This window comes from Belonocnema kinseyi, chromosome 8, assembly GCF_010883055.1.
Source record: "Belonocnema kinseyi isolate 2016_QV_RU_SX_M_011 chromosome 8, B_treatae_v1, whole genome shotgun sequence".
NCBI lineage: Eukaryota > Metazoa > Arthropoda > Insecta > Hymenoptera > Cynipidae > Belonocnema > Belonocnema kinseyi.
Window position 1 is genome coordinate 24,771,750 of NC_046664.1, and position 24,146 is coordinate 24,795,895.

The 24,146-nt window shown below is 24.6% G+C and overlaps 2 protein-coding genes across 2 annotated transcripts in view; both read right to left on the reverse strand.

Annotated features, from left to right (window-relative positions):
- LOC117178756 (apolipoprotein D-like) overlaps positions 1–3,176 on the reverse strand; it is a 23,744-nt gene extending 20,568 nt beyond the window's left edge. The window contains exon 1 of the mRNA XM_033370198.1: positions 3,131–3,176. The gene's annotated coding sequence lies outside the window, so the exon portion shown is untranslated. The remainder of the gene's footprint in view (positions 1–3,130) is intronic.
- Positions 3,177–4,515: 1,339 nt separating this feature from the next.
- Positions 4,516–14,063, reverse strand: LOC117178758 (apolipoprotein D-like). Its single transcript, XM_033370201.1, has 5 exons — positions 13,912–14,063; positions 10,518–10,634; positions 10,322–10,452; positions 4,865–5,044; positions 4,516–4,715 (listed from the first exon to the last, which is right to left on the reverse strand). The coding sequence occupies exons 2-5, from the start codon at positions 10,623–10,625 to the stop codon at positions 4,580–4,582; spliced, it is 555 nt and encodes a 184-aa protein (XP_033226092.1). The 5' UTR covers positions 10,626–10,634; positions 13,912–14,063; the 3' UTR covers positions 4,516–4,579.
- Between the last annotated feature and the right edge of the window lie 10,083 nt (positions 14,064–24,146).

The window sequence follows — 24,146 nt, forward strand, 5'->3', positions numbered from 1 at the left end:
GGAGGATCGCTACTTCATTCTCCAGTGTAGAAAGCTTTTTCTGTATTTTAGAAAATTCCGAGGAAATAGCTTTGCTGTTATCATTGATGGCTTTGACCTCCTCCTTCACTTTCCATTGTTTATATGGATGGATGATTCACCGGAGAAAGTTAAACTGCTTGGATGTACCCACTTAGCCATGAATGTAAGGCAGCACGAAACAATAAGAAACACATCAGATCGCGTGAAAAAAACGCAAAACGGGTGTTCTGACACTCAGAAAAGACCGAAATGATAAGATTGAATAAAAGATAAGATTGAATAAAGATAAGATTGAATAAAAGACCAAGAATTCTAATACCAAAAATTTTAACTTTTAACAAAGACGATTTACTTTTTACCAAACAAGGTAAATGTTTAACGAAAAAGTTCATTTTTCAACAAAGAAAAAGTATTTATCTTCAACAGAAAACACTAATTTTTTAACAAAAATAGATTTTTAAAAAAGCAAATGAATTTTTATTAAAATAGTTGAATTGTGTTCTGAAAAACATCAATTAAAAATTAAAAATAGAACAGTTCAATTTTCAGTAAAAAAATATATATTGGAATTTTAAATAAAATAATGAATTTTCAAAAAGAAAAATAATTTATTAACAAATTAGTTCTCTTTTTAACCAAGTATTTGAATTTTCAGAAAAAAAATTCTTGATGAAAAATTTAATAGTTCAAATTTCGCCCAGAAAAAATTTCAATTTAAAAAGAAGTAAAAGTTTCAAACTTTATACAAAAATGTTTAAACAAAAAAGTTGGTCTTCGACCAAATATTTGAATCGTCAACCAAGGCAGATGATTTTTTAATCAAATAATTAAATTTTCTAGCAAAAGATGGATCTTCAACAACAATATTTTATTTTGGTCAAAACAGTTCCGGTTTTAACCTTTTAGTTGGATTTTCAATCAAGATACATAAATTTTTAACAAAAAATTGAATAGTTGGTATTTTCTCTAAAAAGAGATTTTAATTTTAAATAAAATGCAGTTCAATCAAATAAAAAAGAAGAATTTCTGAAAAATAGTAAAAACGTTTACCAAAATAGAGGATTTTTCAAAATAACGTACTGCCGAAAAATATTGAGCGATTTGAACAACAAAAATTTGAAAAAAAGCTGTTTAGATTTTTAAGACAGTTGTCGAGTCTGATTTTTCAATTTTGTTGAAAAAATGTTTGCTATTATTTACCATAATCATACTTTTTTCTAGTTGTATTGCAAGAGGTTTGAATGGAAATTATATAATATTAAAAAAAATGTCTCTTAAGATTATAATTATTTATATTATAAACAAATTTTATGAACAAATTCAGTAATCAGTCATTTTTCGAAAGAAAAATTCGTTTTTTTCTATGTATATTATTTTAAATTCGGAACTTTATGATATTTGCCACAAAATTCCTAATTTGTTTATTAATCTTATGATCTTTTAAACAAATGTAATAAACAAATGCATTATTCGGGCATTTGTCGGAAGAAAAATTCGGTTTTTTCAACGTCAACAGTTTTCATTAGGATATCGAAAAAAATCAATTTTCCATCGACAGATGCTCGAATAATGTATTTATGTATTAACTTTGTTTAAAAAAATATCAAATTGATCAACCAATTACGAATTTCGCTGAAATCATTATGAAAAGGGTTAAAAAGATTGAAATCGAAAAAAACGAATTTGTCCGTCCACAGATGCTCGAATAATGAATTTGTTTATTAAATTTGTTTTTAAAAATCATAAAATTTGTGAACTTATTATGAAGGTGGCCAGATTTATTATTAAGATCCCAATTACAAGTCTGATATCGAAACAAAAAAGAATTTTTCCGTCAACAGATGCCCCAATAATGCATTTTTTTATTAAATTTGTTTTAAAAATCTCATAAAATTGATTTAAAAAATTATGAATTTTGCTAAAATTATCTCATAAAGTTCCCAACTGAAAAGACTGAAATTGAAGAAATCAAATTTTGTTGTCGACAAACGCCCGAATAATGCATTTGTTTATTAAATTTGTTTAAAAAACTGTAAGATTAATCAACAAATCATGAATTTTTCTAAAATTATCATAAATTTTCAAATTGAAAAAAATGAACCCAGAAATAAACGAATATTTCTGTCGAAAAATTTCTGATTACTACCTTTGTACATTAAATTTGTTTTTAATATGAACAATTATAATCAGAAGAGAAATTTTTTCATATAATATTGTTTCGATTCCAATTTCTTGCAACATAACTTGAAAAAGCGTGTATTTATGGAAAATCGTTCAAAAAAATTTGTTAACAAATTTTTTCTTGTATATTTTCTAATATTTGAATATCCTTAACTAATGCTATTTTATGCAAATTATGCGATTTCCACCATTTTCCTGTTATTGACGAGCAGCGGAAACGTCAAAAAGAAAAAAGCCCATTTTTTCGTCATATTTGTTTATTCATAATAAAATTGAAAACCTCATTGGGCTCTACTTTATTCTGAACGAAACAAGTCATTTTTCTTCCCAATGTGCGGCACTCCTTTAGGTACGAAACCAAAAACTCTTTTTTTTTTTAATTGTGTAAGTGCTATAACTCTGGTAAATTTTGGTTTTATAAAAAAAAACTCATCAGGATAAATTGTTCGTCTGGTTGAATACTATGAATATCCGTACAGACAATTTTTGAATTTAAAAATAAAGTGGTGTCAAAAATTTCCAAAATACGGTCACTTTTTGAATTTTTATTTAAAATGGCTGGCTAACGAACTTGACCTTTATATTAGGACACATAGTAGACTTTCAACAAAAACGAATTAACTTTCCACAAAAAAATATAAGTCTGCGATGAATAAATATAAATTTTATAATTAATAGACTAAAAATAATAGTTGAAATAAATATTCATAAATATAACAAATAAATACCTGAAATTATTGATACATTTGAAAATAAAAATATATTTAATACAAAATGTTTCCTGTCTAAAGAAAGCTTATATTGAAAGTAAGAATATAAAAAATAATTTAAGTGAAATTTTTAAAAAATCTTGAAAAATTATTTTCATTTATTTGTTCAATAAGATAATATTTTTTTTTTAATTTTAATGAAAGAAAACTATACCAACTGATACTCTTAGTATGAAAACTGGAATTCAACTGACGATCGATGAATTTAACTTAAATGAGAAACGTACATCCTAAAAGTTTTTTTATACAGTCAAAACCCGTACATGCCACGTGTGCTCGAAAAATAATGATCATTACAAAAAATCATAAACCAGATAAAAAAGTGATTAATATACATAGGATAAGGTTTTGAATATTATTATCTTTACTTGCAAATAAGAAAAAAACTTTATTTTATCTACTATTGCAGTAAAATTTATGTTTCTGCTCTAACAAAAAATACCCAGAAAATTTTTATTTCAAATGTTTGGGCTTTTATTTTAATAAAATACTGAAACCCTACATTTTTTAGAACTATGAGTATATTATTAATTGAAAATAAACTTTTTAATTGAAATGATTTTTTAACAATGTTGTTTGGGTTATTGCTTCCGGTTAAGATGTGGGTAATAAGTCGTTGTAACATTTGAATGTGTATCAATAGAGAATTTAAAAACTCGGATGCTAATATTTTTAGGTTACCATAACATTTTCAAAATAATAATGAGAGAACCCAATTTAATTAAAAATGATGATTCTTTCAGTAGAAAAAAATTTCTCCTGTAAAAATGTAGCTTTGTTGAACAAGAAAAAATCTGCTGAGATCTTGTTGGCGTGATTGAGTAACGCTCCACTCATGGAAGTGGCGTTCCCGGTTCAAATCCAGGCTGAAGTAGTTTTTTTTTCTAGTCTTTGAAACATTTTTTTTTCTTTTTTGGTTTTAGATTAAAGTTTTTCGATGAAAATAAAGTACGTACTCAGTTAAGTGAAAGGATTTTTGCAGGACTTTTTGCACTATTTAAAAAAGCGCTGTTGAAAAATCTAATTAAGTGGGACTTTTCTGGTATTTTTGTCCGAAACAATTTTTATTACTTCGGTCCTATTACAGGAGTACCTTTTTTTAATACACACCATCATCAATTCTAAGAACTTCGAAGAAAATAAAACTTAAATTTTCGAGTAATTTTTCCAAAAATTAATTCGAAAATTGACAAATTTACAGAAAAATGTAAGTGCTTTTGTCCTAAAAAAGTCCTGATTAGAACAAAAACAAAATTAAGTGGTACTTTTCCAGTACTTATGTCCCAAAAATTATTTAGGACTTGTGAAACTGAAAAGAATTTTTTTTCTCTAGTATAACAATTTTTTTAGAACAAAACAAAAAGTTGCAAGGAAGATAAAAAAATAATAAAAATGATAAGATAGATCACTAACATTTTTAAGTATACACAATAAAAAAGTATTAAGATAACAAGTTTTAGAGTTCACTTTGACATTTTATTTCAGCGGTGCAACTTAAATTAAGATTAAATCAATTGAAATATCAATAAAAATAAATATTTATTCAGATTTGGCAATCACAGATCATACAGAGTGTTTAAATAAAATTTTAACAATACTAAAATTAATCAATTACAATCTTTTTGGTTCGTACGAACAAGAAAAGATTTATCCAAGTCGTATTTATTAAAAACTTCATAAGCTTTTAAGAGAACCTCATTTTCTGGGTGGCGCTCTCTGGTGAAAATCCAGGCTATTTTGGTGCTGAAAATTTTTATTTAAAATTTCAGAATCCTCTCATAAAATCATTTTTCAACTTTACTATAGTTATTTTTCTAAATTCGTTTTAAAAACCTTAATCAAATTAATTTAAATTTAATTAAACTAAAGATAATTAAATTAAATTAAATTACTTGAAAAGTCCAAAGTCCTGACAAGACCAAGCAACACTGTAGTTGCTATAATCCGTGTCCAGAATCCAGAACGAGCTTTCAATTTGAACTGGGAGTGAAGGAAATGAAAGAGTTAATTTTGATTCGCCAGATTTTCCAACTAATTTTGCAGTTCCTTCGATGCTGTTATTCGTACCGCTCCTAGAAATTATTAAACAATTGTATTAATATAATATGTTCCTTATTATAAATATTTTTGATAACATTTTTATTACACCAAACTCTCGCTTCCAGTCACCCCGTTCATAGCCTTCTTAGAACTGATGGCTCGCGCAGTTTCTCAGGGGAGCAGGGCGAGAGTGGTTCATTCTGTAGTGACATCTTTCTTCAGCGCATAAAATTAATCGAAATAAAAAATAGATTTCTACTTTTATCATTCGCCGGTAATTAATAACGTTTTGCGTCTTTTTATTTTCACTTTGAATAACAGCTGTTATTTTTAATGAATTATTATCATGTGTAATATTTAAATTTGTTTCTCTTAATTCTTCAATCGTTACATTAAATTACTGAAGACCCTTTTCACCAGAATGTGGTTTATTTAATGTTACAGGAATAATAATTTAAAGTTTATGTTAAAATATAATTTTCTTTAATAATATACAAGAATATTAAATTAATAGATATATTTTGAAAGCATTAAGTTTAATAATATTATGATATAAATTATAATAAAAAATGTTACTTCAACGTTTTACTTTTAATAATATTTTATTAATTTTCATATCTGCAAATTATGAAGCTCAATAATATCATGTTATACATGCTATTAATTTTTTATTATAATATTATATTTATGTTTTATACTTTAAAATTGTGTACAAAATAAAAATTAAATATAATTTTAATACATTTTTTCTTAGTTTATTCAACGTTACAGGAATAATTATTTAAATTTTATCTTAAAATTTTATTGTTTGAAATAATATAAACGATTATTAAATTAATAGATATATTTCGGCATCATAAAGTTTTATAATATTATTATATAAATTATAATTAAAATTTTGATTAGGACATAAATTTATTATAAGCTTAATTACAATTAAATAAATTTATTATAAAAATGTTTTAATTATGTTAATGATTTTATTTCAAAAAACTTGTTATTTATAGATTAAAATTAAATAATACTGTATTTTTATTGTAGCGTTATCCAATCAAAATTTATTCACTATTTGATATTGGAACTATATTAATTCTAAATATAGATAATTGAGTCATTAACAAAATATGTTTTTTCACGTTTTAGTTATAATAATAATAATAATAATAATAATAATATTTTAATGATTTATATATTTGCAAATTATAAAGCTTAGTAATATTATGTTATACATGCTGATAATTTTTACAGTAATATTATATTCATATTTCATATTTTTAAATTATTTACAAAATTAAAATTAAATATAATTTTAATAAATTTTTTATTGGTTTATTCAATGTTACAGGGGGAAGACTGAAAAATCCCGAAAAATAAAATTCCCGACACAGTGAAATTCCCGAATTAGAAAATTCCCGAACAATCAAATTCGCGAATAATAAAATTGCCGAAAAATAAAAATACCGATTTGGAAAATTCCCAAATAATAAAATTACCGAAAAATAAAAATACCGAATTGGAAAATAGCCGAAAAATTAAATTCGCCAATAATAAAATTGCCGAAAAATAAATATACCGAATTGGGAAATTCACGAATAATAAAATTCTCGAATAATAGAATTTCAGAATTATAAAATTCCCGAATTGCAATATTCCCAAATAATAAAATTTACGACAGTTTATAATATTACCAAATTGGAAAATTACCGAATAATAAAATTCCCGACAGAAAATTGCCGATTTATAAAATATCCAAATTGTAAGATTCCCGAATTTTAATATTTAGAATATTTTATAAATATATTTAATTGATTACAAATACAACTATAAGATATTAGTTTCAAAAATTATTTTTAGCGTTTAAAATTATAGGTAAGGCATGTTTTTTTAATGTTCACAATATTTGAAAAAAAAAACAAAAAGAGTTCGCAAAAATAAAATTTTAGATTAATATATATATATAAATTTATATTTCGAGTCTGTTTGAAAAATGTTACAAGGTACGTAAAAAATTTAACGAGAATTTTGTTCCAAGCGCATTTTTTTTATTCAGAAATATTATGTACATTTCAAAAAAAGCGTAAAAATTTAAGCAATAATTTTTTCTTTGAAAGAAGAATTAAATTTTGTATCACCTACCAAATTTTTAAAAACTTGCGCTTGGAAAAAAAATTATCCCTAAATTTTCTCTGTATCTTACAAAGCTTTTTAAATGAAAACTCGAAATATATATATAATAATTTTAAATTTTATTTTTGTGAACGCTTTTTGTATTTTTTAAAATACTGTGAATATTAAAAAAACACGCGTTACCTAGAAATATTTTTTTTTAATTATTGCTATTTTAAATTAAAAAAATAAGCTTCGAAATTTTAAATGTTAAAAATAATTTTTGAAACTAATGTCTTATTATTGTATTTTTCATAAATAAAATATATTTATAAAAAATGCTAATTGTTAAAATTCAGGAATTTTCCAATTCGGATATTTTATAAATCGGCAGTTTTCTGTGGCGAATTTTATTATTCGGGAATTTTTCAATTCGGTAATATTAAAAACTGTCGGGAATTTTCCAATTCGCTATTTTTATTTTTCAGCAATTTTATTATTCGTGAATTTTATTTTTCGGCAATTTTCCAATTCGGTATTTTTATTTTGCGGTAATTTTATTATTCGTGTATTTTATTATTTGGAAATTTTCCAAATCGGTATTTTTATTTTTCGGCAATTTTATTATTTGTGAATTTGATTAATCGCGAATTTTCTAATTCGGGAATTTTACAGTGTCAGGAATTTTAATTTTCGGGATTTTTCAGTCGTCCCGTTACAGGTATTATAATATTATAATATAAATTAAAATTTAATAATAAAAAATAAAAAATCAAAGTACATAAAGATTGGATTTAAATTGTTTAATATTTAGTAATATAAATATGTTATTTCCTCTCAGATTATGTAATTGAATATTAGATGTTACTTTCATAATAAAAGTTTCTATTTTTCTTTTAAATACTTCTTTTAAAATTATTTACTTTTTTATGGTGCTTCCGATATTATGAAATGAGTATTTAAATTCAATTTTCTGAATTATATGTACACATATTTTAATTTTTTTAACTAAGTTAGAAAGCTTATTAACAAATTAAATGTAGAGAAATGCAGTTTTAGATTTGAATGAGAATATAATATAACCATTTTAGAAATTAAAGTTTATATTTAAAAAATATATTAACTAAAAACTATTTGAAGGTTTCAGTGATAATTATAGTTTAATGCTTCTTATTTTGTAAAATGACTAATTGATATAAGCTGGATATATTTTTTTAAAACATTTAATTAAATAAAGATTAAAATTCATTACCCCAAATTCAAGTAACATAAGTAACAAATTAATTAATTATTTGCTTGTAGGTTAAATAATGAAAAATGGAATATTAACAAATTAATTAATAAAATAAAATTAATTAATATTAACAATTAAGTATTTTATGTTTTGTAAATTTTTTTCTTAACATCTTGCGACTATATTAAAATTCCATAGTTTTTGAGAAGAACAAAATGTTTTTTTTACATCTGGGTAATCTTTTTTTTTAATTTTCAAAGAGATAAGTAAAATAAAATTATTGAAAAAATTTATATGAAGAATTAGAACAATAGAAGGCGTCTTAATAATTTCGAAAGATTTTGAGATTACATTTTTTTAAACAGTTATGGACAAATTTTAAGCAGTCAATATTTCATATCGAAACAATAATTTAAAATGTCAAAGATTTTACAACTGTATAAAAAAATATATATGGAAGATTTTAAGAAAATTTTTTCCATTTTCCAGAATTTAATTGAATTTTAGGTAAACTTAATTTTTTAGGGCGTGAAGAGAAGGAAAAATATATACTTTAGATTCATGGGAAAATTTCAAACAATTTTTTAATAAAGAGTTCTAAGAAATGATTACAAAAGATTACAAAACGTGTCAAATTATTTCATAACATTTAAAAAAAGGATTTAAAAGTTTTTAAAGCAAGATCGTGCCATAATATATAATTTTAGAACAAATTTTAGTAAATTTAAGAGCTATGTAGAAGTTTTGAAACGATTTAAAAAACAATGAAAATTTATAAGACATTTTAGGACATTTTAAAAAATTCAAGATAATGACATAAATTCTTTAGGTTCCCAAAACAATTTCTTTCGATTTTTTAATTTGAAAAATGAGCTTTAGGAGAAAATTCAAAAAGATTTTGAACCATCAAATATTTCTTTAAATTTTGAAAAAGAGTAGAAGATTTTAAAGCAAAATTTTTCAATTTACTAGCATTAAAAAGTAAAATAAACAAGTGAAGAAATAAATGTTATTCAAGTTCCTAGAAAAATTGTGGATGTTTTGAGGCAGCGTTTTACATTTGAAAAAATTTTTCAAAATTTCAAAAAAAATTCCAGAAAGATATAAATATTTTCATAATTTAAGAGGCATTGTATACATATTTATTTGAAAAGGGCTCGAACTTTCCCTATTATTTTGTAAAATCCCGTAAAATATTATTTTTTAATCTAGATTTCTTGTGGACGAATCTGAAATATTCAAAAAACTTTTATAATATTCTTCAAATTTGTAAAAATTTTTTGAAGATTTTGAGCTTAATTTTGTACATTTTGAATGATTTTTCAAAATTTCAGGAAAAATTGGATTCATTTAAAAATATTTTTAGGAATTCAAGAGGCTTTGCATAGATTTAAAATATTTTAAACCCAGGAAGCATTTCCCAAAACTTATGGAATATTTATCATTTTTTCTGAAATTATAAAAGCCCTAAATATCTTTCTAAAAGGCTAAAATTTTTCTAATAATTTGTAAAATCCTGTAAAATATATATTTTTTAAATCTTCTACATTCTGTTTTTTTTTATATATATGAAATATTTTAAAATGTTTCCTAATTGTCTCATGAAAATTTTTAATTTAAATAATTCTAAAAAAAACTGCCAATGCTTCTTTCCTTGTAAGTAATTTGTAAATGTGTGAAAATAAAAAAAAATTTCAAAAAAACATTGTTAGATTACGTTAAAATATTGTTTAATATAAATATATATTTTTATTCACAAAACGTCTATTGAGCGCGCACATAATAGTCTAGTATATATAAATATATATTTCAATTGAAAACGAGTCAGGCGGCCATCACTGTTTACGTTTCGATCCCCCCGAAATCAGTCCAAGGACATTTTAAGGCAACCCCCGACACTGGACTGAAAGCGAGAGTTAGGTGTATTTTTTTTATTGAGAATTCTAAAAGATAATTTTTTTAAACTTACACAATATTAATTAGACTGTTTATGACTTTTATAGATCCATCTTCATTTAGAGAGTATTTAGCTGTAATACATTTTCCTCCCATTTCATTTATTGCAAAGTATCTTTCAGCTTCGTACCATGCTCCTAAATACTAAAATTTCTGTCATTAATATTTTGCGCGAAATTTATTATTTAATAATAATAATTTAAACTAACCTTCCGAACATCGAATTCTTCTACAACTTTTAAATTTGGGCAGCTACCTAAAGATGGAATTTGAGCTAAAGCTCCAGTGCATAATAACAACAAACCAAACTGCAACATTTTTTTTGCCTAAGAAAAAATTATGTAGTTTTAACATATTTATTCATATTTTTATGTTTCTATAATGAAGCTTTCATTCTTTCTAAATTTTTATGTTTTTCAAATCATTAATTAGATCAAGAATTTACTTATTATAGAAAAAATTAAAATTTAATAAATTAAATTCAGAATAAATAAAAATATAAATTTTTCCTCAACGTCCAGCATTGAAATTCAATTATGGAAGTCTGGGAAAGTACAAAAAGGACAAGAATTCAACAAATAAACAAAAAGAAAAAAATTAGATAGAAAGCAATCTCTACATGTCCCTCTTTTTTTCTTAATTCATTCTTTATTTATAGAAAAATAATTTTGAATGCAAAAGAAAATTTCAAATAATTATTTATTGTTCAGGCTGATTCGCATATTATTCTTTAAGTTTATTTTAATATAATTATAATACAGTTGAATTGGTACATAAAGATTAGTTTGGAACAAAAAAGTTAAATCCTCCACGAAAAAAAAAATTATAGCAAGTCGTATGTTTACTCAAAAGACATTGAAGCTGCTCTAAAATAGATTGATTTTTTACAATAATTTTTTTTAACCCGAGAATATTAATTTTCCACAAAAAAGTCAATTTTCAACGAAAAAATTAGATTTTCAACTGAGTAATGAACATTCTATGAAGAACCAATTTTCCACTGAAATTAGGAATCTTCAACAACAAAAAAATACTTTTTAACAAAGTAGTTCGACTTTTAACCAAGTATTTTTTTTAAAAAGTTGAATATCCAATAAAAAAACTATTGCTCAACATTTGAATAAAAAAAAATATTTTTATTTAAAATTAACTGTTTGTGATTTTAATTTAAAAATAAGAATTTTCAAACCAAGAATGCCAATTTTCAACAAGACTGTTGAATTTAAAACCAAAAACTTCTTAGTTCTAAATAAAAAAAAAATGTAGGCAAATCATAATTTAAGAGTAGAAATAATTTTTAATACAAAATTAAAATTTCTAATCACTGTTCATTTATTTTTTGTTTATTTTCCTAAAGTTTATATGAATAAACTTTTTCTAGACTTGTTCCTAATTTGAAAGATATTTAAGACTTTTTGAAGCTTAAAAGAAAAAAAATATTTTATGATTTTTCGGTAATCTTTCAAAGGATTAAAATATGTTTTATCTCTCAAAAATTCTGACAATTTCTAAAAAAATTTCAAGTCTACTTGAACTACTTTTCAATCACTTTAATATCTTCAATTTTTTAAAATTTTTTAACGTTTTATAAATTATTTAAATCATTTTAAGACATTGATTTATTATTTTCTTGAAACCTTTCATAGTTATCTAAAAAATTATAAAATTTTATTTTGAAATGTTCAAAAATCTATATTTTGTTATAAATATTTTGAAATTTTTTGAGAATTTCTAATATACCTGAAAACTTGGAAATTTCAGAATTTTTTTTTAAGATAGGCAACATTTTTGGAATTGTGTTCAATTTTTTAAAATTGTGATATAAAATTAATTAACAATGACACGATAAAAAATCTTCCTTTGTTTTAAAAAAAGCTTTTTTGTTGGAAATTCGTTTTTTTCTTGTTTTCAAATTAATTTTCTTAAATGAAAACTAATATATTCCAGCTGAAACTTGAACGATTATGTTTAAATTTTCTTTTTTAAAAAATTTATTTTCTTCAACTATAAATTCAACTATTCAAATTAAGTAATCAATCATTTTAGTAAAAAAATTATCGTTTTGTCTTTATAGTTCAACTACTCTACTTGAACGTTCATAATTTTCGTTCGAAAATTTATCAGTTTGGTTGAAAATTAATTTTTACAATTGAAAATTTTAATATTACATCTTGGTTGAAAATTGATCTTTTTTAGTTTAAAATTGAACGATTTATTTAAAAATTTGCATTTTTTAGTTAAAAATTTGAATATTTCGTTGAATGTCCATTCTTCTTTTTAAATTCATCACTTTGGTTAAAATTAATTTTTTTGTGTGGAAAATTAATTTTCTAAACTAAAAAGGTTCTATTTCATTTTCGGTTGAAAATAATATTATTTAAATAAAAGTATAAATATAAATGAAATAATAAAGATAAATCAAAAAAATATATGAATATGAAAAATATTTAAAAAAATATAATAATAATAAATGATAATAAATGATAAAAAAATAATATTTCTAGTTGAAATTCCAACTGTTTGGTTAAAAAATTATCTTTTTCCGCTAAAATTCCAGTTATCTGGATGGAATCAATGTATTCTGTAAAAAAATCGTCTTTCTTGGTAGAAAATTAATCTTTTTTGTCGAAAGTTCAACATTTCTCCTTGAAAAGTTAGAAATTTGTAGCAAAATTGGAATTATAAGAAAAAAATTGAATTATCATTCAAATTCACGAATTCTTTTTATGTGTTTTTATTTTAACTGAGACGCTAAAGACTTTTTTTCTAAATTTTATTATTGCATTCTTGTTTTTTTAATGTTTAAGAATTTTATATTTTAATACGTCTCTTTTTTTCTTTGAAAAATAGGTAAAGTACATGAAAAAAAAAATAAAAGCTTTCACAATCTTAAATTTTTTTATCAGTACAAGATTTAACCAGAAACATATTAGCGTCAGTTATATATGTCAATATTTTTTATCGCGATCAAATGAAATGATTTCATCAGTCCGATGTACAAGAAATCTTTTATCAGCACAGGTGAATGGCCCTAAAACATTTCTAGTAATATTTTTTTAATAATATTTATTTTAATTTATTTATTAATATTAAATTAATTTATGCATAACAATTTTTTTAAATATTTTTATTTACTGTTTTATTTATATATTTTTATTTTATTATTTAAATATTTGATTAATAATTTATTTATTAGGGCCAATACATTATTTAAAAAATTTAAGAGAATTTAAATAAATTGTGAAGATTACATTTTCCACGCGTTTATGTATAAATATTTTAGGGCAATACTTGAGGAAATTAGAATTAAATTAAAAGATAATTGCAATTTGTATTTTTTTCAGGAAATGCTTTTTTTATTTGAAACTTTCGCTTTCATTTTTGTTTTAATAGATTTTCCTAAATTTCAGTTTTTTAACTTTTTTTTAGTTAGTAATTTTTTTTACATGACGAGAAATTTTATTTAATTTGTGCTCAACCCTTTAGGAAACATTCAATGATTCATTCCTGATATAGAAACACTTTTCTTATTTAGTTATCTACTTGGAATAATTTGAATATTAAAATATAAACTTCGGATAGAGAGAATAAAATATAAGTTACCTTTATGAGATGAAAAGGTTTATTTTTTTGGATTTGATTTTTCCCACAGATTCGCCCTAGCTGGTCACCTCAATTTTTTATTTAATTTATTTATTTAAATATAAACAGATAAAAGTAATCACCTCAGTCTCTTGAACTTACTATTTACTGTCTGTACGTCTTCAGGCTGAGAAATTTATTTTAGTCAGAGTGGGTCAGTAACGGTAAAGACGTGGTTTCATTTCGACTTGGAATTTCCCAGAGCAGAGGGAATTATTATAAATATTTATTGGTTGAACAACAATAATTTGTTTATACTTTCAAATAATATAATAAAATTATATATTAGGTCCTGGATTTGAAAATTTGTTTCTTTTAGTGAAAAATTATCCCCTATTTCTGGCAGAATAAAAAAAAAATTTTTTTGAGACGTTAAGGTGGTTTTTATACCGAAAATTCAATGTTTAAGGATTTCGATTTCGTTCCTGCAAAATTACATAATTCGTCTTTTAAATTTATTTTTTTAAATTTCGGGAAGTCATTAAAGAATTTTTTTAATCTTTTTAAAGTTTTTCTCGTAATTTATATTCCAAAATAAATATTATTTGAAATTTGTCCATGAAAGTTTTTTCAAATTTTACATTTTGGTTTAAATTTGCTGCAATTGAAAATTAAAAAGAAAATTAATTGAAATGTTATAATTTTAATTTTAATTACCTACATAATTTCCAGGTTTTTCGCAAAATTTATAGAATCTCTAAGGAGTTCGAAATTTTTTAGAGATTTTAACAGATTTTTGAAAACTATAAGAAATGTTCAATATAAATTGTATCCAAGAAATTTCAATTATTTCTATTTATTTAAAGAAATTTTCACGATTTCCAAAGACTTCAAGGGATTCCAAAGGATTTTGTAGAATGTCAGAAGATTTAAAAAATTTAACAAGAAAAGTATCAGGAATTTTATAGGGCCTCCATATATTTTAAGATTGTAGGTTATTTTTTAATCAATTTGCACTACTGAATCATTAAATTTTTAAACTAATAAACGTTACTTTTTAACAAAAAATGTAACAGTTTAACATTCAATTAAAAAAGGTAATTTTTCATGATAAAAAAAAAAGAATTTTCTACTAAAAAGTTGATTTTTTAAATTAAATGATTGAACTTTTAAGACAAAATTACCAATTTTATATACAAAACAGTTGAATTGCCTAATGAACAATATGAAATTTTTATGAAAAAAGTCAATTTTATACCAAAAACGACGAATTTTCAACAAAATTCAAGAACTCTAAACCAAAAAGTTGAAGTTTTAACTAAACTAGATTAATTTACGAAAATAAATGGAAAACGAATTTTTAACCAAATAGTTTGATTTAAACAGAAAGTTGAACTTTTATTACTTTAAAAACCTATTTTTAAAAATTTAAACCAAAAAGATGGATTTTCAAACAAAAATAATGATTTTCTACCTAAAAAAACGAATTTTTGACAAAAAAATAAAAAAATTGTCAACCAAAAAAGTTATATTTTAAGTAAAAGATGAATTTTCAAACAAAAAGATTAATTTGCTACCAAAAAGACTAATCTTTAATCAAATTTAATAACTATTAACAAAATAGTTAAATTTTTAATTAAAAATATAAATTTTCAATCAACAAGATTAATTTACTACCAAAAATGAACAATTTTGAACTAAATTCAAGAATTCTTAACCAAAAAGTTGAATTTTTTAACTAAAGAGGAAGTTTTAAACAAAAGGATGAATTTTGTACCAAAGAGGATGAATTTTTATAAAATTGAAGGGTTCTCAACAAAAAAGTTGAAGTTTAAACCAAAATATAAATTTTCGAATAAAAAGATTAATTTTCTACCGAAAAAAAACGAATTTTTAAAGAGAAAGATTAGTTTACTACGAAAAAAAGTATTTTTGAAAAAATTCAAGAATTCTCAAGCAAAAATGTTTACCACAAGAATTAACGTACTACAAAAAAAACGAATTTTTAACAAAATTTAAGAATTCCAAACCAAAATGTTTTATTTTTAACTAAAAAAGATGAATTTTTAAATCAAAAGAATAATTTGCTACAAAAAGACTAATTTTTAATGAAATCTAAGAACTCTCAACCCAAAACTTGAATTTTCAAGTAAAAATATAAATTTTTAAACAAGATTAATTTACTACAAAAAATGACAAATGTTGAACGAAATTCAAGAATTCTGAACCAATAAAGTTGAATTTTAAACTAAAGAAAAAGTTTTAAGCAAAAGGATGATTTTTATCAAAGAAGATAAATTTTTAATAAAATTCAAGAATTTTCAACAAAAAAGTTGAAGTTTCAACTAAAAAATAAGTTTTTAACTTTTCTACTAAAAAAAATAAATTTTTAAAGAGAAAGATTAATTTACTACCAAAAAAAAACGCATTTTAAATAAAATTCAAGAATCCTCAAACAAAAAGAGAAAGTTTAAATTTAAAAAAAAACATTTTGCCACAAGAATCAACTTACTACCAAAAAAGACGAATTTTTAACAAAATTCAGGAAGTTGTAAGCAAAGAGATTAATTTATTATCAAAAAGGACGTATTTTTCATTAAAATAAAAAATTGTCAACCAAACAGTTGAACTTTCAATTTAAAAAAAAATTTTAAGCAGAAACATTAATTTACCACCAAAAAGACGAATTTTTAATAAAATTCGAGAATTCTTAAACAATATTTTGAAGTTTCAATGAAGAAAAAGTTTTAACACAAAGGTTAACTTACAACAAAAAAAGAAGAAGTTTTAACAAAGTTGACGAATTCTGAACCCAAAAAGTTGCACATTTAATTAAAAAATAAGTTTAAAACAAAGAAATTAATTTACCAAGGAAAAAAATGACTTTTTAATCAAGTTCAAGAGTTCTCAACCAAAAAGTTGAAATTTCAACTAAAGAAGTTTTAAACAAAAGAATTAATTTATTACCAAAAAGGACGTATTTTTAATAAAGCTGAAATATCATCAACTAAAAAGTTGAATTTTCAACTAAGCAAAATTAACTTCTAAACAAAAAGATTAATTTACCACAAAAAAAGTTTGATTAAATTGAAGAATTCTTAAAGAAAATGTTGATTCTACAACTAAAAAAGATGAATTTTTGACCAAAAAGATTAATTCACCCCAAAAAAATACAAATTTTTAATCAGATTCAAGAGTTCTCAACCAAAAAGTTGAAATTTTAAATAAAAAAATTAATTTTCAAACCGAAAAATTAATTTAGTATAAAAAAATACTAATTTTTAAGAAAATTAAAACATTCTCAAGCAAAAGTGTAAGTTCAAGAATTTCATGCGAGTAGGGATTAGCTCGGATTTGGATTAACGGCACTATTGAGAGCGGCATTATTGGAAAAGTGGACTGTATTTCAAGGGAATTAAAAATATTTTAAATAATTTCACAAGAATTAAGGGATTTCTGCATATTTCAAAAGATTCTGAATGATTTTAAAACATTTTCTTTGATTTTGATGAGAAATCGATTTTCAATCGAAGTGATCAATTTGGTTATTCATCATGCACGTATCAACAATTTGCAATTGTTAAAACAATTAAAACTGATTGAAAAATAACAATGGAATATTTTTTAAATAAAAATAGTTAGATTTTCAAAAGAGTGAAATTTTTAACCAAACAGAATCGCAACAACAAAAGAATGGCTTTGACAAGATTTGAGATATGTCTACATAGTAGAGTAATTTCGAACCGAAAGAGATTAATTGTTAAAAAAGAATGCAATATTTGATATTTTAAATAAAATTAATTTTATATTTAAATCAAAGACATCAGAAAACAACAAAAAAAGACGAATTGTTAACAAAGTAGTTGAATTCTGAACTTTAAACATTAATTTTCTTTTTTTTAACAAAAAAGCATTAATTTTCAACTATATAGGTAGAATTTTCCAATTTAAGGTTCAATATTTCAATATTTGGTTCCCCCCTTCCCATTTTTGTGTAGGCCTATTCAAATTGAAGGTCAGCAATTTGAGCACTGTAAGTTTGTGATTGTGAATTCTCTTTTGTTAAAGCTCCTTCAGCCTTAACGAATACATTCGCATCACATAGCTCGTGTTTCGCACTTGATTTTTTCTGAAATTTTCTACACTATGTGCAACACTATTATATTAAATACACTAATTTTTATTCTCAGAGAGCATGAAAGATATATCATTTTCATTAATTTATATTATTAAAATTTATAATATGTATTGTTATCCTGTTTAACGTCCAATAATCAAATTGATGCAAACTCCTGAAGAAAATAGGAATCCAATGACTGGATTTGGAACACAATGAACAAACAAAAAATGCTGCTATTGCAATCTGAAAAAAATTTGAAAAGAAATTTTGGAAATGAATAAAAAAAATAAACAAAAACAAATAAAGAGGAAAGAAACATAAGAAGGCAAGCAACCAAATCCTTTTTTTATTATCTTTCACCTTCTTCACATTTATTATTATCAAATTACAATAAAATAAAATTAAAAATTAAAATAAAAATTCTCAGTTTTCTTTGTTCTTTTTTCTTTTTGTCCAAAATTTTTTTTGAAAAGTTTTTTCAGATTAAAATATGAGCATTTTTTGTTTGTGCGTTGTGGTCCAAATTCAGTCGTTGCATTCCTACTTTTTAAGAGTTCGCATCATTGTTCTGTTTTTGAAATTCAAAAACAAGTCCGCTTCGAATAAAAAAAACAATTCCGTTCTTAAGCTTTTTAACGCAATTTGAATCATTTTTCCACAAATTTAATGTGTTTATTTTTAATGTTATTTTTTACGACTTAAACTGAAAATATGCATCTTAGTGTGAAGTGGGTCGAAGAAAATTTGTAGATATAATTTAGGCGAAAAATTTTGTTAGTTCAAATGTTATAGTTTGTGTCGTTTTTCAAAAAAAAAATTTCGAATTTTGAATGTATTCATATAACAAAAGCTTATTACAAATTTTCAGACATTCTTTTTATGCCCAATTTTTTTCATTAATGTGTTTTCGTACCTTGCATCGTTTTTCCAAAGATTTGATTGTTTTATTATCAATATTATTGCTTACAATTAAAATCAAAACTACGCATTCTATCAAAAAATGATAAATAACAAATTTGTAGATATTTTTTAGGGGCACAATTTTCATTATTTATATTTTGTCGCATTTTGCACAGTTTGACTAAAAAATGGTGTTTTAAATTTTTTTTATTTTTCGTGCCGTCAAAATTTGAGTTTTTAATGTTTCGGGAAAAATCAAAAAGTTGTTATGATACACTTGTAGGGTTTTCAAAAAATAACGTTTTTCTTCTTGTGACTATTTTTTAAATCATGCATTATTTAGCTTGAAATTGCGATTTTCATCTTTTTTAAATTTTTTAAGTGCTTTAACACAAAAATTTTACAAAATCTTTCAAAAAATTTTACTACACCTAAGAATTACTACCAAGATGATGAATATCTAACTGAAAGAGTAAATTTTAACTAAAAAATCAAATAATTAAATTTTCATTTAAAAAATCGACTTTGAACAAAAATGAAAGTGTTTTGAACAAAATGATGAATTTTCAAGAAAAAAGTCTTTTTTCTCCCAAAAACAAATGTTTGACAAAGTGCATGCATTTTCAACCCAATAGTTCAAATTTGAACTTGGAAACATAAATTTACAATCACAAGTGGAATGGATGGATAATTGAATATTCATATAAAATTTGTAATCAAACATTTTTTTGCAACTTGGGTAGGTTTTCCATAAATTAAAATTTTTTAATTTCATTCTTATTCTTCACGAGTAAAAGAAAATCTACTGCTCCACTTTAAATTAATTTAACTTCCTTCGTGTATTTTGAATTCTGTAGAATTCAAAAGAATTCTTAGAATCCAAATAAATTCCTAAAATTTTTCTCTTTTAAATTATTTTGAAGTATTTTTAATTCTCTTAACACCTTTAAAATAAAACATGCATAATTTTGAATTCGCCTAAGTTTTTTGCATCTAAATTATTTTGAATAGAGTGAATTCGTTTGCACTCTGAAAATTCTTCTAAATCTGAATTCTTCCGAATTCTTTACATTCTTATGAATTATCTGAATTCATTTAAATTCTCTTACTTCTTTGAATTCTCTGAATTCTTCTATATTCTAAAACTTTTGAGTTCTCTGCAATTTTTGGAATTCTCCAAAATATTATGAATCCTTTGTATTCTTTTGTATTTTCTTTTTTTTTTAAGATATCTCAATACTGTTGAATGCTGTTAATTTTTTTTAACACTGTAATTTCGTCTGCAATCTGTGAGTTCTGAAAAATATACAATGGATATAAATGAGTTCAAAATAACTCAAAGAGTATTCTAAAAATTTCAAAATAATTAAATTTTTAATTCAGTGATATTGCAATAATTCAACCAATTCAGAACAGTTTAAAGAGTTCAGAAAATTTAAAAACAATTAAGAGAATTCATAAGCATTCAGACAAATTGGAAGAATTCAGAAAATTCAGAAATCCAGCAAATTCAGAAAAATTACGAGGATTGATTAGAATTCAGAGAATACAGAAACTTGGACAAATTCAAAATAATGCATATTGTATTGTAAAGGTTTCAAGAGAATTAATAAAACTTCAAAAGTGTACAGTGGTTTCGTGAGATTTTAAAAAATTCAGAATTGTTTAAAGTGTTCCGAACAGTTTTACAGAATTCAGATAATTAAAAAAAGAATATACCAAAGAAATCGTAGGATTCAAATTATTTCAGAGAATTCCAAACACTTCAGAGAATTAAAAAGTTATTAGAGAATTCAGAATGATTCAGGAGAATTAGCAGGATACATAAGACTTCAAGAAACTCAGAATAATTCATGGAGTATTGTAAAGATTAGAGATTAAAAATAACTTAAGAATTCCTGTCGAATTTCTTTGAATTCTACAGAATTCAAAATATTAGAAAAAAGTTTTTATAAAAATTCAACATGTATTATAATGATCTCAAGATAATTGACATTTTTTTTAAATTTAGTGACATCGTGAGAATTCCACAAATTCAGAATAGTTTACGGAATTCAAACAATTAAGAATAAAGAAGAATCTAGAAAATTCAGAAGAATTCGCAGGGTGCAAAAGAATTTACATACTTTAGAAGAATTCACGAAATTCCAAAAAATGTAGAAAATTCAAAAGAGATAATAGAATTTAAAAGAGCTCATACAATCGAGAAGAATTAATCGAATTTGTTTAAATTAGAAAATTGAGTACAATTCAGAGAATACCAAAACTCTCTGAATTCTTCAGAATTCTTTGAATTCTTGAAAAATTTCTAAGCTCTTCAAACTGTTCTGAATTCGTTGAATTCTCTAGATATCACTATATTTTTTAATTAATTTGAAATCATAAGAATACTCTTCGAGTTAGTGTAAACTTTTAAACAGAGTGCAAAAAAATGCACAGTATGCAAAAACAAAGAAAAGAATTCTAAAAAATTTAGATAATTAAAAAAATCAAATACACAAGAATACAAAGATTCAAAATGATTTGCAGAATTCCGAAAATTGCAGAGAACTCAAAAGTTTTGAAATTCAGAAGAATTCACGGAGTTCAGAGTGAAGTTCTTCAATAGCACTCCCTTCTATAGCCCTTCCGAGAATTGACGCCACGCCACAGGTAGGTGTAACAGGAGCTGCGCGGGGTGCGCGGGTTCTCCGGCTGTCACACAGGCGAGCACTTAGGTGCAAGAAACAAAAGCGGAGCGGGCTATAATGAGTTACTTTCCACCTACCGTCAGCTCCAAAATCTGCTCTATAGAAGAGTTTCACTGTATTCTCCTTTTAGTTGTTTTCAGGTGGCCAGAAAAAATAAAGACGCTGCGCTCTTGAGCGAAATAATGAGTGTGGGGAACTCGTTTCACAGAAAAGCTTCTTGCACCTTATAGTATTAAAATTACCAACGTCAGACTGCTTAAGTTGCATGACCAATATGTGCAAAAATTGGTCTTATATTAAATAAGACCAGAATTTAATGGTAGTAAGAGGAGTTAAAGCAGCTTCACCAGTGTTATCGGAAAATTACCCGAATAAATTTGAAGGAAAATCCTTTTATTTTGAAAGGGGGGTTTACACCTAAAAAAATATTATTAATAAAAATAATTATTATTTTGATGTAATGTTTCAAGTGAATTTTTTGAACGGTCCTGTGAAATTTCTTTATGTTAGTTTATGACACTTTCAGCCAATCAACGCGTACTCGGTCCCGGTTCCTGTTCGGTTCGAGCATTTAGGTTCGATTCTAATTTTAACCATGCCGTTCGCAACCGTAGCCAATGAGAGCGCTCGCTAAAGCCACGAAGCCTGTCAGCTGTTTCTCGAGCTTGTTGCACGTCACTCACGTCACTTTAGTCTATGAACCGCGCATGCGTGAGAATGACAATCGTGTAAGCTGAATCGGCGCAGTGTGAACTGCACCGGTCAACCGAGAACCGTCGAACCGCAACCGAGAACGGCTAGTGTAAATTGGCCACTATATAAACTGCAATAGGCTGTTTACCTGCTTTACTAATGCCATTCGCCAATCGTACGCCAGAGCATTCGACGCTCATTGGCTAAGCTCGAAGCTAGACGATGCTTACGTATTTGTCCAAAGTGAGAAGGGGCTCGCGGGAACTTCAAGTTGAGATCGCGTATATTTGTCCTTAAAACATTAGGAATTACTTTTACGATATAACTTCCTTTTTATAGAATGGGAGTCAGCATTAATAATTTAGTAAAAGCCGCGCTATGCCGCCTTTTACCATATTCTACTAATTAAATGTAATAACTTTGACAATCGATGGAATGCAAATGTGGGTTAAGTGATGTTAGGATGCAATCTATGTTTTTCTCGAGAGTGTGTATTTTCGTCCTTTCCAGAAGTTGTCGAGATACACGGGTTCCGAGAATCGGACTCTTTTTGAGTCGTTGTTTACTGCTGCGTCTTTATACAAGCTAATTTTTTTCCATACAGTTATTTTATTCGCAAGGTCAATGTTGATTTTCTTGTGATTTATTCAGAAACCCGGCTACCATTTAAACCTAATAACTTACTAAATATACTTAATAAATATTAAGAGGCATATGTGTGAAATAAAAAGATGTGAAAAAAATGAAAAGAGTTGTGCCGATGTATTATTTTACAAAGAAATTGTCATAAAAAAAGTTTCGGCGAGGTGATGTAGCGAACAAACAATTTGCAACGCACGTTTGCTCTGATTCTCAAACGTTGTTTTAACATTTTTAATAAACATTCATTAAAAAATAATATAGTATAATTTCAATTTTCAATTGCAAATACTACGATTAAAAAATGGCATTATCCCATATTCGAGTAAAGGTTATTTTTTCTCTCGATGCGCTCCATTAAATTAAAAAAAGAATCATCAATGTTCATCCAGTAATTTCGTAGATATGACAACTCCAGCGAGTTTGAAGTCGCCACGGTTCAAATCGAATGTCTCGGGGATACATGGATAGACTAAAGGCAGTTTTATCTCCTCCTCAAATTTGGACTCTTAATGTTATTTAGCAATACACGAAATTCGAGTAATTCATGGAATTCGAGGAACTCAGTGAACTCGTGGAATTCGTAGACTTTAGAGAATTCTTGGAATTCAAGACATTTTCAGAATTCAAGCAATTTCTAGCATTCAGGAAATTCAAGGAATTTATGTAATTCATGGGATTGAGGGAATTTACGGAATACATGAAATTTAAGGAATACGTGGAATTCGCGACATTGAAAAAATTTGTGCAATTCACGAAATTAACGTAATTTCTGAAATTCAATCAACTCGTGGAATTCAAGAAACTTATTGAATTCAGGGAATTTGAGAAATTCAAGAAAATAGTGTAATTTATGGGATTAAGGAAATTCACAGAATTTGTGAAATTCAAGTAATACTTTGAACTTGTGAAATTAAGAAAATTTGTTGAATTGAAGGAATGATTTGAATTCGAGGAATTCATAAAATTCAAAGAATTCGTCAAATTTAATGAATTCGAGAAATTCATAAAATTCAAAGAATTCGTGAAATTTAATGAATTCGAGAAATTCACGGAATTCGAGGAATTAAAGGGATTTCTGGCATTCAGAGAATTCAGAAAATTCAAAAATTCATGTAATTCATTGGATTTAGGGAATTTACGGAATTCGTAAAATTCAAGGAATAGGTAGAATTCTTGGCATTGAAAAAATTTCTGGAATTCAACGATTTCAA